General features: G+C 40.9%; 1 protein-coding gene across 9 annotated transcripts in view; it reads left to right on the top strand.

Annotated features, from left to right (window-relative positions):
- The window catches only part of SORBS2 (sorbin and SH3 domain containing 2), a 436274-nt gene extending 422711 nt beyond the window's left edge, over nucleotides 1-13563 (top strand). For 7 of the 9 annotated variants that reach the window (XM_075066419.1, XM_075066418.1, XM_075066421.1 and 4 more), the window contains 3 exons: nucleotides 9898-9947; nucleotides 12284-12390; nucleotides 13237-13563. In XM_075066419.1, the coding sequence (XP_074922520.1) occupies nucleotides 9898-9947; nucleotides 12284-12390; nucleotides 13237-13298 (219 nt within the window). In that variant the 3' untranslated portion in view covers nucleotides 13299-13563. Of the gene's footprint in view, nucleotides 1-523; nucleotides 632-9897; nucleotides 9948-12283; nucleotides 12391-13236 lie in introns of all 9 variants that reach the window. The other 2 variants (XM_032800336.2, XM_075066420.1) reach the window with 2 other exon arrangements.
- The last annotated feature ends 3213 nt before the right edge of the window (nucleotides 13564-16776 follow it).

Genomic DNA, 16776 nt, shown 5'->3' with positions numbered 1-16776 from the left:
CTTTGAAAGCTAATTTACATAGGCACCAGCCTAATTTATATCCTTTTATTTATCATCCTCCACTGCCTTAAACATGCACTCAGAAAGCAAGTCAGATGTCAGCAGTGCTTTCAGTTTAATGTCAAAGGGCTATAATATCAGTTGCTAGTATTTCCCTGTTCGCTATGAACCCTTCTGCTGTGTGCTTTTGAGTATTCTATATTATTAATAGTCACTTCAATATTTAAATTTGCAGTGCTAGATCATATCCCAAAAAGGGTCATGGGTGAATAATCTTGCAAGTTGTAGCTGTAAATGTCAGTGTAACAGCCAGAGCAACTAAACAATGCTGCAGGTGATACAATAGCAACAGCACAGGTGTGCTAGACTAACAGATCAGCTTGTTCTTTGCATTTTAACACATGGGCCTTTTTAATTAAAGAATTAGCATGTCCAATTTGAATGCACAAACAAAGCAGCAAAAATCCCCTCTGGGGCTTTGTACTTAAGCTATGAACTTATACAATTTTTATGGTTTTTCCAGGCTGATTTAAAAAGAGAGATATTTGTTATGGGTAAACCTCCTCGTAGCCCTGTGATGACTAAGAGATCCTGCAACTCACCTGTCAGAGGTCACAGCTATTCACACAGGGTATGGTACTGAATGCCCAGTGTGTGATGTCAGCATTCTCCCCTAGCATAAGGAGTTTAAATAGCTAGTCTCCCATTCTTTGTTTGATAACATATGTTTGAATACTATCAGTACGCTGTGTTTCATTCCTGCTGTGCTGCAATGCTGCTGTCAAACTACAAAAATGATTTGCATAAAATCATAATGAAATTCTTTGTGGACAGCACCTTATGTTACAGTTCTGTTGTGTATTGTATCGCCACTGGATTGCCTAGTGTTCACAAAACATCAAAAATGACAGAATTCTTTACACAATTTAGTCTATTTTTCTAACTATTTTCTAAATGGCTCCTCTTGTTTCAAAGCATTTCCAGATTATTAAAATGTCCTTTTTATAGCCAAAAAAATCTAGACTTCATTGCATGTAATATGGCTTTTGTAATGTGTTCAATATTTCTTGATTTTTTGCATTCATATTCTTTTGAAAATATTTTGTTGCCATAGCAATGTGTGTCCTGCACTGACTTGATATCATGTTTTCCCCTTCACTGCTATTTGCAACTGTGATTCTCTTCAGCGTTTCCCTTCATAACAGTCATTATACATAATACATCTATTGTATTAAACCTAAAGAGCAAATTATTTACAGAGTGTATGTATTGGTCTTATATTTTGTGCTCTAATATTCAAGAAGGTTCTAAATGAAAATATAGTTTGTGGTATAGTATGCTGGGTTTTTTGGTTAGGACCAAAATGCTTTACTTGTGTAGCTTAACATTCAGTAGGCTTTGTCTCAAAAGCATCTGAGACTGCTTTTGCCTCTTACTGTTGATAGCAGAATGGATTTGCAAGGGAGCATAGAGACAGGGCCGGCTCAGGCTTTTTTGTTGCCCCAAGCAATGAAGGGGTGAGGGGAGGGGAAGCCACGATCGGCAGCATTTTAGCGGCAGCTCAATTGCACCGCTTCATTCCTCAGTGGCAATTTGGCGGTGAGTCCTTCACTCCAAGACAGACTGAGGGACCCGCCAATGAATTGCTGCCAAAGACCCAGATGTGCCACCCCTTCCCATTGGACGTCCCAAGCACCTGTTTGTTCGCTTGTGCCTGGAGCTGGCCCTGCATAGAGATCTCTTGCTGTGCAGTTGCCCTTTGATTTTACATTTGTCTCCCTCCCTCTGTCTGCTATGTGTAGGGGAGGTGTATTCTCCTCCCCCAACAAGATATTCGTGTTTCTCTAGTTTTGCTGGATCCTTGTTTCCCATTAGGGTTGCCAACCCTCCCAGTTTGGCCAGCAGTCTCTCAGGATCGGGCTTGATCTCCCAGAGGCTACTGAAGCCAATCTGGGAGATTTTAGGCTGCTAAAAGTCTGCCAGTGCAGCAGGGCTATGGTAGGCTCCCCGTACTTGCCCTGGCTCCACGTCGCTCCTGGAAGCGGTGACATGTCCGACAGCAGCTCCTAAGAGGAGGGGTGGCCAATGGGTCTCTACATGCTGCCCCTGCCCCAAGTACTGACTCCGCAGCTCCCATAGGCCGGAAACGGGGAACCATGGTCAATGGGAGCTACGGGGTGGTGCCTGCAGGCAGCAGCAGAATGCAGAGCCGCCTGGCCGCCCATGAGCCTTGGAGCTGCTGCCAGACATGCCTCCCCCCGAGGTACCGGAGGTAAGCACTGCCGAACCCCCCCACACCCTAACCCCCTGCTCCAGCTCCCTCCCGCACCCAAACTCCCTCCCAGAGCCCGCATCCCCTCTCAGACTCCAACCCCCTGCCCCAGCCTGGTGAAAGTGAGTGAGGATGGGGGAAGGGCCTCAGAAGGGGCAGGGGCATGGCCTTGGGGAAGGGTGTTTGGGTTTGTGCAATTAGACAGTTTGCAACCCTATTTCCCATTGAACTGGTATGTACCAGAGACATCACAAAAAGACAAACCAGAAATTAGGTGGTAGGGGGCAGTGATATTGCTTGTTAGGAGGCAAATTAGAGGATAGATTCCATTCCCACTAAAGTAGAGAGAAGGTTTAGGTCCTATGTTACTCCACATGATAGGATGCAAAAAACAGTATAAGGATGCTATACTGATCAGTATGATGTGTTGTGTATTCTTTATGGGCTTAATTCCAAGACTAGGCACCCACAATTGCACACCTAATTTGCATGTCAGTTACCATATGTGCCCCAATTAGCCATCAGCATGCCAAAATGCCTTACATGCAGACACAGTTGCAGTAACCATACATGCAAATGAGATGTGCAGTTGTGTATATGTTCATGCAGACAGTTGTGATTGTGCACTGTTGAAATTAAAGTCCTAAATCTTTTACTCCTACACAGGAGGCAATATGGTCTGGTAAACTGAGCCATGGGATTGGAATCTAGAAACTCTGAGGGCTTAGCTACATTTGCAGCTGTAGAGCGCTTTAAGCTAAACTAGCCTTCGAAGAGCTCACTAGGAAAAGCACTCCAGTCTGTCCACACTGAGAGCTGAAAGCGCACTGTTGTGGCCACATCTGCAGCACTTGCAGCTGCATTGGGAGCAGTGCATTTATGGGCAGCTATCCCAGCATTCAAGTGGCTGCAACGTGCTTTTCAAATGGGTGGAGTATGACAGGGAGTGTAGGGGAGGGGAGAGGGTGGGTTTTTGGGGTGCTGAGTGTGTGTCAACATGCTGTCTTGGAAGTTCAGACCCCCCTGCCTCTCGCTCACTCACTCAAAGCAAACATTAGCTGTTTGTTTTTTTCTCAGACCAGATAAGCAGCCAGCACTCCGAAACGGAGCTTTGAAAGGGCACTTCCGCATCCCGAGTTCAAAGACAAGAGAGGCCACTTCAGTTAAGGGGATTATGGGACGTTTCTGGAGGTCAACTAGAGCGTTTACACTGGCACTGAAGCATCTCACCCAATATGCAACAGCTGTTAATCCTCTTGGGGAGGTGGACTACCAGGAGTGCTCCAGCCAGGGAGTCAGAGCGCTCTTCATGTCTTGCCAGTGTGGATGGGGAGTAAGGTAGAGTGCTCTGAGAGGCTTTATTGTGGTATAACATGCAAGTGTAGCCAAGGCATAAGTCCCTCTGCGACCCCAATCACTCTCTTGCCTGAGGGTATGTCTGCACTGCAATTAAAAATCTGCAGCTGGCTCATGCCAGCTGACTCAGGTTTGCAGGGCTCAGGCTGTTGGATTGTTTGATTGCAGTGTAGACTTCTAGACTGGGACTGGAGCCCAAGCTCTGGGACCCTCCCACCTTCCAGGCCCTAGAGTCCAGGCTCCACCATGAGCCCAGAAGTCTACGCTGCAATGAAACAGTGGCCCTTAGCCCAGGCCCTGTGAGCCCAAGTCAGCTGACATAGGCCAGCCACAGGTTTTTAACTGCAGTGTAGACATATGGACGGGTTGTGACTTAGGGCACCCAGGGCTGCTTTAATGAGCTCCAATTCACAAGTGTAGCCAAGCCCTGAGTGTCTAGGTTTCCTGGGTTGTCATCCCAGCTCTGCTCCTGACCTGACATAGACTAGTCTCTGCCTAGCCTTTCTGTGTGTTTCTGCATCTAAACAATGGAGATCAAAGTCCCTGTTTACCTTGCAAGGGCATTGTGATGCTTTATTATTTGTTTCTACAGTTCTGTGAATATGTAACGTATTATGTATTTGCTAAATACTATTATTTCTAATTGTCTGGAATGTAAAATTATCTCTTGCCTTGAGTACCAATGCATTTTACACGCTGTCATGTCAACATTGTCTGACTTAAGCAGAGATACTATATTTAACAGAGACGTGTTGGAATTACATGGAGAAGATGACAGTAGTATTATACATTGCTTGACTCATTTCTTCCTCATTTGGCATATGTTCAAGGTATTCAGTCATTTATAATATTGTTTTTAAGAATGTTACCCTTTATTGTTTGCAAAAAAAAAAAAAAAAAACCCAAAACAAATTAACAACAACCCATCAATAGGAGTTTAAAAGAGAAGTACATGGAGCCTGCCACTGGTATTCAAATCACATTCAAGGGTATGCGGAAGGGCAGATAGAGCATAGGTCAGGATCACGTATTGAATCCAGTCCCAATACCTGTTCCCATTTCTGCTTGATCAGTCAGATTTTGATGATTGTTTACTACAGTCAGATAATATGTTTTGTTTTATCATTTGAATTTCTCACCATTAGATGACATAAAAACAAAGATACTTTAAGAATGTTTTATGCATATCACATAAACAAACGGAATTTATATCAGGAAGGATAGATGGACATGTAGGGACAGATTTTCAAAGATATTTAGGCAACTAAATATGCAGCTATGTGCTTAGTGGGATTTTCAAAAGTCCTAAGTGTCTAACTCTTATGGGAGATAGACTTTTGCAAATCCACTAGATGCTGCTCTCTCTTTAGGCAACTAAATACCTTTGAAAATCTAGCCCTAAACTCTATAAACATGAAATTGAGACTGTTTCTAATATTCTCTGCAATAAATTGTGTGCACTAATTTAAAAATAACCTTGGGTGCAACATTAACATTGTGTAATTTTAGCTAAATGAAAAACTGTGATGATTATAATGTGCAATTAGTAACCCTTAATCAAAATGTGGCTTAACTTGTTAGCTTCAGTATAAATCTGTATGTATTCCACTCGGACAGCTAACAACACTACATATCAATTTGTTTTTTATGTTATGATTTTTGCACTGGGAGTGCTGCAAAATACTCAGGCAGTCATGTGCCTAGCAACAAAGGAGAAAGTTGTCTAGAATCACATGACAAATTGGGCTGCAAAGAGAATTTTGTCCAGTCTTCTTCAACTATAAGGATAGTAGACAAGGAGTGGGGGCTTTGAAATGGATCAAAGTGTTTGTAGAGGGAAGAATTTGTATTTATCCACCCAAGGTACAGAGGGCTCCTCAAGAAAAGGAAAAAAACCACCACCTTTAAATAACTATTTTGTTTGAAATCTTGTATATTCATGTGGTGGATCAGTTCCTATTATAGATGCAATTGTCAAATCACAGGACCGTTCCAGTTTGAAAACTAGCTAAGGGGACTCTTTAAAGAGGGATAGACCATCATTTTACCTAACCTAAAAGCTTGCTTTAAAATTACTTAGTGATGCATGTTTTTGGTGGTGGTTTTTTTTTAAATCAGATGGAAAAATTAGACATGGCTGTGAAGAAACTCTGTGAGAGGAGAACACTGAAGTAGTTTTGTTCTTATCTTTTTTAAAAGGTGTGTGGCTGGCTGTCTCTGAACTCTTTAGTTTGATTTGCTTAGCTCTGGCAACACTATTAGTAATTAATTAAGATTGAGAGTTGTCAGTGTATAAAACAGTGGTCACCAAGCGGTCAATAGCGATCCACTGGTCGATCCTGGAAACTCTCCCAGTCAATCACGCTCTCCAGCTGCTAAAAGTACAGTGGTGCAGCGGGGCTGCCACTAAGGGGTACATCTACACTATGGGATTATTCCGATTTTACATAAACCAGTTCTGTAAAACAGATTGTATAAAGTCGAGTGCACACGGCCACACTAAGCACATTAATTCAGCGGTGTGCGTCCATGGTCCGAGGCAGCGTCGATTTCCGGAGCGTTGCACTGCGAGTAGCTATTCCATAGCTATCCCATAGTTCCCGCAGTCTCCCCTGCCCCTTAGAATTCTGGGTTGAGAGCCCAGTGGCTGATGGGGCAAAAATCATTGTCGCGGGTGGTTCTGGGTAAATGTCGTCAGTCATTCCTTCCTCCCCGGGAAAGCAGCAGCTGACAATCATTTCCGCCTTTTCCCTGGATTGCCCTGGCAGAAGCCAAGGCACGGCACCACGGAGCGTGTTCAGCTTTTTTTTTTTTTTTACAGTCACCGTATGTGTACTGGATGCGCGCGACAGAGGCGTATACTCCAGCGTACAAAGAGCATTCCCTTTGCTTTTGCATATAGCAGAGATGGATAAACACACAGTCATTCTGTACCATCTGCTGCCGGGGTAAATTTGGCATGAGATGTGGTTATCTGTTCTCTGTCTGTCTGCTGCTATCGACGGGTGCTCACGGTGCCCCTGGCTGAGATCGCCGGGGGCAACGAAACACCAAACTGGGAATGACTCCTTGAGTCATCCCGTCCTTTATGGTTTCTAAAATAGTCAGTCCTGCTAGAATATGGGGCAGTTGTACTAGAAAACCAGTGTATCAGAGAGACAGCTGCTCCGTGTCAGATCCCGCAGAATGATGAGCTACATGCCATTACGGGGTGCCCTGCAAAGACCCCCCGTTGCTTCCCTCTCCCCCAACCTTCCGGGCTAGTCCGTTGCTTCAGTGTCCCTCCCATTTGTGTTCATGAAGTATTAGAACGAGCAGATATAAGAAAACAGGACTTGTTATTGAAGTAAAATGAGGGGGACGCACAGCTCCGATGCTAATGATAGTCCGTCAGGACATAGCGGCTGTGGGGACGAGGAGCCAGTTCTATGATGAAGACCGGTACCAAGCCTTCGTCCCATCTCACTGGGAATGACAGGAATCATCTCTATTTTTACCCTAAAGGCGCCCCGGCCGGCATCACATCAGCCTGCAGGGTATTCACAGTTATCTCAAGCATTGGAGCACTCACGGGTGAATAAGGACCGATACACCTACTGCATCATCTGCCACCTTGGGAGGGAGAGGAGCGAATACTGCGCTCACTGCTGGCAGCAATCAGTCTACCCAGAGCATCAGTAACACAGGATGACTTGACAGAAGTCAAGAAACAATTCCTTTCCCTTTTCTTTCACGTGTGTGTTGGGGGGAGTTAAATGAGGAGGCTATTCCCTGAACCACCGCCAGGACAACTGTGGTTTGAACCTACAGGCATTGGGAGCTCAGCCAAGAATGCAAATACTTTTCGGAGACTGCTATGGACTGTGGGATAGCTGGACTCCTCAGTACCCCCTCCCTCCATGAGCGTCCATTTGAGTCTCTGGCTTCCCGTTACGCTTGTCACGCAGCACTGTGCTGTGGACTCTGTATCATAGCCTGGAGATTTTTTTTCAAACACTTTGACATTTCGTCTTCTGTAATGGAGCTTTAATAGAACAGATTTGTCTCCCCATACAGCGATCAGATCCAGTATCTCCCGTACAGCCCATGCTGAAGCTCTTTTTGGATTTGGGACTGCATCGCCACCCGTGCTGATCAGAGCTCCACACTGGGCAAACAGGAAATGAAAATCTAAATTTCATGGGGCTTTTCCTGTTTACCTGGCCACAGCATCCGAGTTCAGATTGCTGTCCAGAGCGGTCACAGTGGTGCACTGTGGGATACTGCCCGGAGGCTAATACCGTCGATTTGCAGCCACACTAACCTTAATCCGATATGGTAATACCGATTTTAGCGCTACTCCTCTCGTTGAGGAGTACAGAAACCGATTTAAAGAGCCCTTTATATCAATATAAAGGGCCTCATAGTGTGGACAGGCACAGCGTTAAATCGGTTTAACACTGCTAAAATCGGTTTAACACGTAGTGTAGACCAGGCCTAAGGCAGGCTCCCTGCCTGTCCTGGCCCCATGCTGCTCCCAGAAGAGGTCACCATGCACTGCCCTTGCAGCTCCCATTGGCCAGGAACAGGGAACTGTGGCCAATGGGAGCTGTCGGGTGCAGTGCCTGCAGAGAGGGGCAGTATGCAGAGCCACATGCCCCCCGCAGGGGCACGTTGGCCTGTTCCAGGAGGTGGCCGTGGTGTAGGAGGTTGCTGGGGTTCTGTGCCCATTATAATTAGATATAGTCCCATATGGAAACTGACAGCAGTGAACTCGTGCTATGTAGTTTGCCCACTCTGCTAGGGAGGATACCAACCCACCTACAGAGTCATCAGGAAGACACTGTCTCCCATGGCTTTATTCCTTAGTGTCCCAGATGCTTATGTAGCTGTTGAGAGGCAGCAACCCTATGAGAATAAACATTTAAAAATTACCAGTTTTTTGAGATACACTGAAATCTGGACAAGATGTCACTCTCTTATTTGGCAATCACTTGTTATTAGAGACTATCTCACGGTATGCTTAAAACTACAGTGTACCATTCTGTTCCATCTTTATTAGAAGACCATCTTTAACAAGCACAAATTTGTGTTGGCTCCTTGAGTAGTCACTTCAGGTAAGCAGGTCACTAAATATGTAACCATTTATAGAAAGGAGACCACCTCTTTAATTTCATCAAGAGCAGTTGAGAAACCAGTGCAGTTCCAGAGCACAGAAGCAATGATATCATACTGTGTTTCTTCGTTACTGCAAGTAAACAAGACATTGTTTTTCCCTATTTGAAGCTTCATAGTGAGCTTCAAGAGTAACCTATAATAAAGTGGACTGGAATAGTCAAACCTAGAGAAGACAAAAGTATGGACAAATACGATAACATCCATGACATCAAAAAAAAAGAGTCCACTAACTCTTAATTAAATCATAGGAGAACATATGGAGTGAGTTATCTTTGGTACCTAGGTATCAAAAAACAGTTAAGGTTTCCAAAGTACTTCCAGACTGCAAATCTCTTTGGTGAGGGGAGGGCAGCCTCCACTAATAGACAGCATAATCACAATCCTAATTATTGCTTTCCTTTTCCAACCAGCATGTCCTCCATCTTTTCTGGATTGAGTCTAATGTGGATATAGATAGATATAAACAAATGGCTTCTATTTGTTCATAACATGGTGTGATTTTTTTTAGGAAGTTAAGGTTTTTTCACTTCCAATATTAAAACCATCTGTTACATATTGGGGTGGTGCTAATTTAAAAAGGAAGGTAACTCTTAAAAGGTCATTGCACTGGAAATATCTGCCAACTTTTCCCTTCTAAACTACATGTTGACATAATTAGTTTGATTCTTTTAAAAGAGTATGTAGGAATATTGTTTGTCTAGAAAAATCATAATGAATGGATGCTCATACTTCACTGTTAAGAATGATTTTTGGTTCCTGTTTTGTCTGAGAACACACTTGAGGCAAAGATTGTGTAACAGGCATTATTTGCATTTGAGTTTCATGGTATCTCCATTCCTGCACTGTTAGTGATATTTGAAAAAGTAATCGGGCTCAACTCTGACCTTTTCCTTCGGCATGAAAAGATTTAGACTGGATAAATTAAAAGCTGTTCTTTTTTTAATTTTCACTATGTCCTTCAAAATAATCTAGTCTTTAAACCTGTAAAAGTTCTAGTGCTTGCTCTTTTCTTTATCTTTTAAAACGGAGTATGTATCATGCCAGTATCCAAATTATACTTAAATTAGTAACAATTTTAAATCTTTATTACATTTCCAATCATTTCATTACAGCCACAGCGCCCTGTGTTTGCTCATGAAAACATACACAGTGGGGGGGAACCGTAAGTATATTTCTTATCTACTTAACCAGAGATACAACATTGGCACTTAAAGAAGGGGAACAATAGCCAGCATATTTTCCAAGGAATCAGTAAACTAGCTAGTAGAATCATAGGATAACACAGTTAGCCAAATAATGTTGAAAGACATCCAGGAAATCCGTGATGGCAAAACTGAATTATGAAGGGATATTATCTCACAAATGAAGACAAATGTACTATAGAGTAGCTACACACAAAAACTGCTACATTTCTCCATGTTTTACAGTTAAGATGGAAATTAATTTAAAAACCAGTTCATGGTCATTTTGTGATTCCTTCATTTTCAGATTTCTTGAGCAGAATGTCAGTTATAAAGATTTAATAATAATTCAGCTTGTCTGCTACACTGGCCCTGAATTATCTCCTGTAAATTATTGTTTGTCAAGGGATCTTTCAGGATTAGGAAAGTGAGCAAAATGTAGGAAGTGAATGAAGTTGATAACAAGAATGCAACATCATATCTTACCAGGGAACTTGGCATGAGCAAGTGATAAAACTAGATAAAGAGTAAAAATTTCAAAAGCATCTAAGTGACTTAGGCTCTTAAATTCAGTTTTCAAAAGTGACTTGGGCACTCTGGTCCTAATCCAAAACCAATTGGAGTCAATAGGAGTTATTCTGTTGGCTTCAAAAGAGCTTTGGATCAGGGCCAGGTAGCCTAAGTCTCACTGACTTGCAATGAAATGAGACTTAAGCCCTGAAGTGCCAAAGGGCCACATTTTTACAACCCTAAAGATGCGCACAGACACCTAGAGGGGTTAGGGCACCTAACTCCCATTTAAATCTGTTCAGGCAGAGCATTATTCTGTTAATTTTCAGCACTGACCCCACCACCAGAAGAATTAATCACCCAATTCGGGAATTTTGTTAGGTTGGAGGAAGTTTTAGGAACTCATATCATCCAAAGAGCCAGATTATAGCTCAGGATAAGGGAACATAAAAACCTACACACATACTGCTGTGTAGCATCCCTGTGTTTCTACTGTATGCCAGAGGGGTAAGCTGTATGCTCAGCCCTGCATAGATGGACATGGAATGGGCAAAGAAGCATAGTGGAATGTGGGGGGATCTTGACTACATCCCCACAGTACGCCAACTGGCACAGTAAGAATTGTTGTAATCTGCTATTGGGGTGGACCAATAGGAGACTGTTCCCCTTCCTGGAGAAAGAAGAGTGTAGAGAAGAAAGGAAGGAATTCTATCCCTGGGATGCTCTTCGGCTGCTGCAATTACATGTGACTCCTTATGCAGGACTATTGTATAAGTACCATCTAGCCCTAATAACTTAATACACTATTCTTTCACCTCTAACACAGGAACTGAAAGAAAATGAGTTTGGTGGTCTCATTTCTCTTGCCATTTATCCATCACACACATCATCATGTAACTGAAAGGCCAGGATTGAAAAAGTAGAGCGTACTGTAAGGTAGAAATGCAGTAGAATGAAAAACCTGTTTGTGAAAGTTAGCACAGTTTGCCTTACGTACAGCCTGATTCAAGCTATCACATTCATGACAACTAAGGTCACTCATAAATGTAAAACAATAAATGAACCAGGTGAAATGTCTAATGTTCCACCCATTCCTAGTATGTGCCTTCCCTTTAGCGTCTCTTTTTCTGCCAGGGATATACAGTACTTTTTTCATTTTTTCCCTTCCTTTTCTCTCCCACTTTCTCCATTTCCATCTATTTTTATTTTATCTGTTCAGCCTCTGAGGCTGCTCTAATTTACAGTGAGGGCCAAGTACATGGCTAGCCAGACCCAGAATCCAGGAGGTCCAAAAGGGACATACACCATAGGAGGAAGTGGGAGAAGTTAGTTTATCTCCTAAGATATTGGGACCAGCATCTTAATTTCCTCTCCCCCCCCCCCACATCATTTTACTCTTTCCCTCTCTCCTTTAGGCCATGGCTACTCCACCCCCACCTTTCTTTTCCCGCCTAACTCTTTCTCAAAAGCTTCATGCCTTCTCAGAATAGAGTTGAGAGGAGTTGTGCATTAGCATTTTCAGTTAGATTGCATAGCTGTATGAATCTCACTGTAAACAATTTAGTAATCTCACATGCGTTGTCTTTTATATAAACTATGCTATGAATTCCATTCTGGACCTAGTCCCATAAGTACTTTACTTATGCAGGCAAAGGTTTCCTGCATTGCTGTTTTCCAATATGCAGTGTTGTAGTTTTTAGTGGAGTATGTTACCTTGAAAGTTAGTTAAATGTTTGACAAGCTCCTGGAGCTAAGTAAAGGTGAAAAGAACTTATTTTTTTAAAACACACTATTTGTCCTGTTTAAGGTTTCAGGCTCTATATAACTATACTCCTAGGAACGAAGATGAACTGGAGCTCAGAGAGGGAGATATCATTGATGTGATGGAAAAGTGTGATGATGGATGGTTTGTGGGTATGTTTTATTTTGGTTGGTTTGGTTTTTTTTAATTTCAGAAATATTTGCTCCCCTCATCGTTTTCTTTATATTTAGATAATTGTATAATTTGATGCATTATGAGTGCCAAATTACAATCAATTTGCCACTTAGAATAACCCTGATTATGTTGAAGTCTTTGGGGACTAGCCTGATCCAAAGCCAATAGGTAGCATCCCACTTATTTAATAAAGAGCACTACCATGCAACCTTCACCTAGACTGAGTGGAATTTATTCACATAATTATCCCATAGATTTCAATGGGACTACTCATGTAAGCAAGTATTACTTTCTGTGAATAAGGGTTTCAGAAATGGGACCAAAGAAAGCTGACTTGATCACTCCAAACATTTTACATAAACTATAGAAATATTTTATACTTGTCCTGCTAATCCTAAATTATTTTGGAAATCCTACAGAACTGCTGATGACATCCACCCTTATGCCAGATTATTTCATTACAATTAACATTGTTAAATAACTCTCAAAGTTACTAAGTCAATATTTTAATATGTTAAAATTATTACAAATTATAATCTGGATACACATAATTGAAATAAAATAACATAACTATGCCTCTTGTAGTTGCTTTTCCCTTCATCATATTTTAAGCTGATAACAGTTTGCGACTGGGAAATGTAATTCATCAAGCTATGCAATGCACAGGGTCAGTTTGGCTTTCTACAAGCATAAAAAGTCTTTCCTGTCCTAATATTTGTAGTGCTAATGAAATTTCATAAACTGAAAACAAAATTTAAAGGCCACACATGCATAGTTATTTCTTACTGTTACTGTCATCTTTCATTTATTACTTTTACTTTCAGGAACCTCAAGAAGAACCAAATTCTTTGGTACTTTCCCTGGAAACTATGTCAAGAAGCTGTGAATTTTTTCCCCTACTTATTTATGCATCTCTGCAACATATCTGCATAAAGCTGCTAGAAAACATGCTACAACAGGCCTTCTGTTTTCTTGCTTTGCAGTCTCAAATAAAGGTCATCTAGTTCATCATCATCCCCATCCTCATCTGCCAAACCGTTCCAGCAGTATTACAGCAACGACTACAGTGTATGAATAACTAAGCTTTTATGAAACAAGAGGAATCGTTTCAACATTTAAGTACTTTTTCCTACTTAAGTCATCCCGTCCCCCCCCCCTCCCGGCCCCCATTAGCAACAAAGGAATAGGAAAACCTTGATGGAAGGTACACAGGTGCCTAACCATGAGAAAATCTGCATTGTTTGGGACATTTGTGATACTAGCATTAAATGCTATGCAAAAATTTGATTCTTAGCTTCCACCTGGTACAAAGAGAAAGTTGTTTACTTTTTAAAAAAATAAAAAGTTGTGTCCACATTCTTTTTAGGTTGGCAACTTATGTTGCTTTCACTCTGCTGTATCACAAGTTTGCCTATTCTCCTGGTTTACGATATATGACAATTATTATATAGATTTTTTTTTTGCCTGCACTTATATGTTGTAACATATGCACAGCAATTGTAAAATGTCAAGCAAGAGTAGTTAAAATGGAGAAACTGCAAGTGTGTTGGATGGGTGTGATTGTATTGGTTAAATCTTATTTTTTCCAAATAAGCTATAGTGCTTTCTGTTAAAACTAAAGAAGTGCAAGAGGCATGAAATCTAGAGAGTTTGTGGATAATGATGAGACAATGAGCTATCAAGATAGACAACAATAGCGATCTACTGATGTCTAACATTACATGGCTATATCTAAATTTGTTGTAATAATCAGCAACATGAAATTTGAGAGGTTAGTGTTTTTATTTATCAGATGAAGCTTACAAAACAATAAACAGTGTTAGTGCAACATTGTATTCTAACATAGCCACCTGAAAAAATATGCACAGATGTACTGATTTTATTTCACTAGATATATATGTATATGTTAACAAAATCTGATTTCTTGTTTAGGAATATAGTACACACAAAAACCAAGTCACAGCTATTAAAACTGATACATTTTAGTATTTTTTTCTGAATGAAACAAATATCTGAACACACCATTCTTTTTCCTTATGCGAAGGTAAGCAAAAATAATATATGAAATTACAAGACAGGATGATAATTGTGGCTTTATACAAAACAATTTAAATTTGGTTTCTTCAGCACCTTATAGATGGTAAAGGCTTCTATTGCATTTTTCTGGTGATAAAGGGTTGATCTTATCACTATGTAAGTAGTCTCCAGCATTTTGTACTTTTTTGTACAGAACCATTTTGGTGTTGATTTAAAAAAAAAAAAATCAAAGTTCTTCATTTGATCTTTGCCATTTTCATAATACAGAACATCTTTACTTGCCCCTCTTACCATAAGCACACCTGGATAGTGCAATTCTGTAAAATAGCATTTTATGCAAAATTTTATTAATGGTTTTACTAGCCAAATCTAAATGTACATATGACTTTATTACAGAATAATGTCATTAAGACAAAGGTAAAGAAACATCTTTGTGCAGCATACCTTTATTACTGCAGATTTCATGGCAAAAGCTTTATATTTCAAAAGCTTTCAATTTTAATTTAGATCTGCATGCAGCTTTGCTGTGAGATTCATACCTATCTTTGATGCCATTTATGCTGGAAGACAAATATCTGTTGCCTGTGATATTTAAAAAAGTACTGTTTCTACTCTGTAACTGATTTTTAAAAATACAAGTTTTTCATACCTGGCTTTCAGGTAATTGACTTTAAATTCTTATAAGCAAAGGATCTGTGTTTTTTCTTGAATAGACTTCTAATAAATTCTGCTTGGAGTACACTTCAGCTTTTCTTCCTGTTATTTCTTGATTTACACCATCACATATTTTTATCCTTAGTTTCTTTGTATTTGAACTGAAATGAACTCATCAACCCAGCTTTATCTGGGGACACAATCACAGAGGTTTGTCTGCCACCAAACATAGTATTTGTTGTCAATTTACATAATCCTACACTTTGACACGGTAGATTTTTAAAAAGACAAAAACAGCATTATTTCACTCAAATAGCTTTTCCCTGATGTTAGTTATGTAGAGCTCTCAGTCTTGTTCCATACTGGTACTTCAGATAATTTACATTAAGGAATTTGGCAGCTTTTAATGTCCTTTACTCATAATAATATCTCCTAAAATATTTGCATCCAGAAGAAATTTTCAGGAATGACATTTCTGTACCAATCTTCTGGGACTGTACTACCATTCCCAGAACTACCTGTCCCTATGAGGAGCATGCTGGTGTAAGGTGATACAAAAACAACAGTCTAAACCTTGAACATTGGCCAAAAATCCTACATTTAATTCCTTTGACTAACTTAGATAAGCCAACACTGTGCCAATCCTGTAAAATGAAAAAACACCACAGCAATTTTACTTAAAGATGACAAAATTATATATAAAGTTGGTTTCACACTCTTAAGTGCAAAGACTAAACTCTCCTGCCCCATGCATTACGGCTTTATCTACACCTATAGCAGAAGTTCTCAACCTTTTTTTTTTTTTAAGCCTCCCCCTCAACATCCTATAAAAACACCATAGCCCATCTGTGCCACAATTACAGGTTTTCTGCATATAAAAGCCAGGGCCCACGCAGTGGGGCTTCAGAGTTCTGCCCTGGGCTCCAGCGAGTCTAATACTGGCCCTGGTTGAGAACTACTGCACTATAGCACCTATGTTGGCACAGCTATGCCAGCATAGTCCCCTAGCAAAGACACAGTGTATGTCAATAGAAGCACTCTTCTGTTGTGGGAATAAGTAGACCAACTCGAAGCCTACAGTAGGAACACTTTTACCATTATGGGAATACCATTAGATTCTACACTATCAGCAAAGCACTCCTAGTGTATACACATATAGCGTAGATACAGCTATACTGACAAAGCTGGGCTTTGTACCACTATAGTAAAACCACCCCTTACCAGCAAAACAAGCTATTCAGGTAAAAAGCACAGTTTGCCAGTGTAGTAAGATGAGTCCATGAGACATAAACCCTTGGTATCAGGGCCCGGTATGAGGCCTGAATTAGAGTAATAGTCAAGACATTGTTAAGCAAAGCTGGTCTGTGAGCTAGAGGCAGGTCCCATTCACAGAAGTTGGCAAGAAGAGGGCTGCTAGAAGTCACTAAAAAAAATGAACATGGCCAAGACAGCATCAGAACAGCAGGGTACGAACATATCCTACACAGATAACAAGGAACAGGTAGACCTAGCCTAGACAGTATAAAAGAACAGTATGATGGATAGACAATATGAAAGAACAATACGATGGATAAACAATATGATGGCTGGATAGTTTGTTCAGACCAACCTGTGTCAAGAGAAAGGCAACGCCCTAATAGAGGGGCTGTACCTCAGTACGTTCAACGATGCGT

Source organism: Chelonoidis abingdonii, chromosome 5 (assembly GCF_003597395.2).
Source record: "Chelonoidis abingdonii isolate Lonesome George chromosome 5, CheloAbing_2.0, whole genome shotgun sequence".
Lineage (NCBI taxonomy): Eukaryota > Metazoa > Chordata > Testudines > Testudinidae > Chelonoidis > Chelonoidis abingdonii.
Note: the sequence above shows the minus strand (reverse complement) of the source record. Positions and strands in the feature narration are given on the sequence as shown.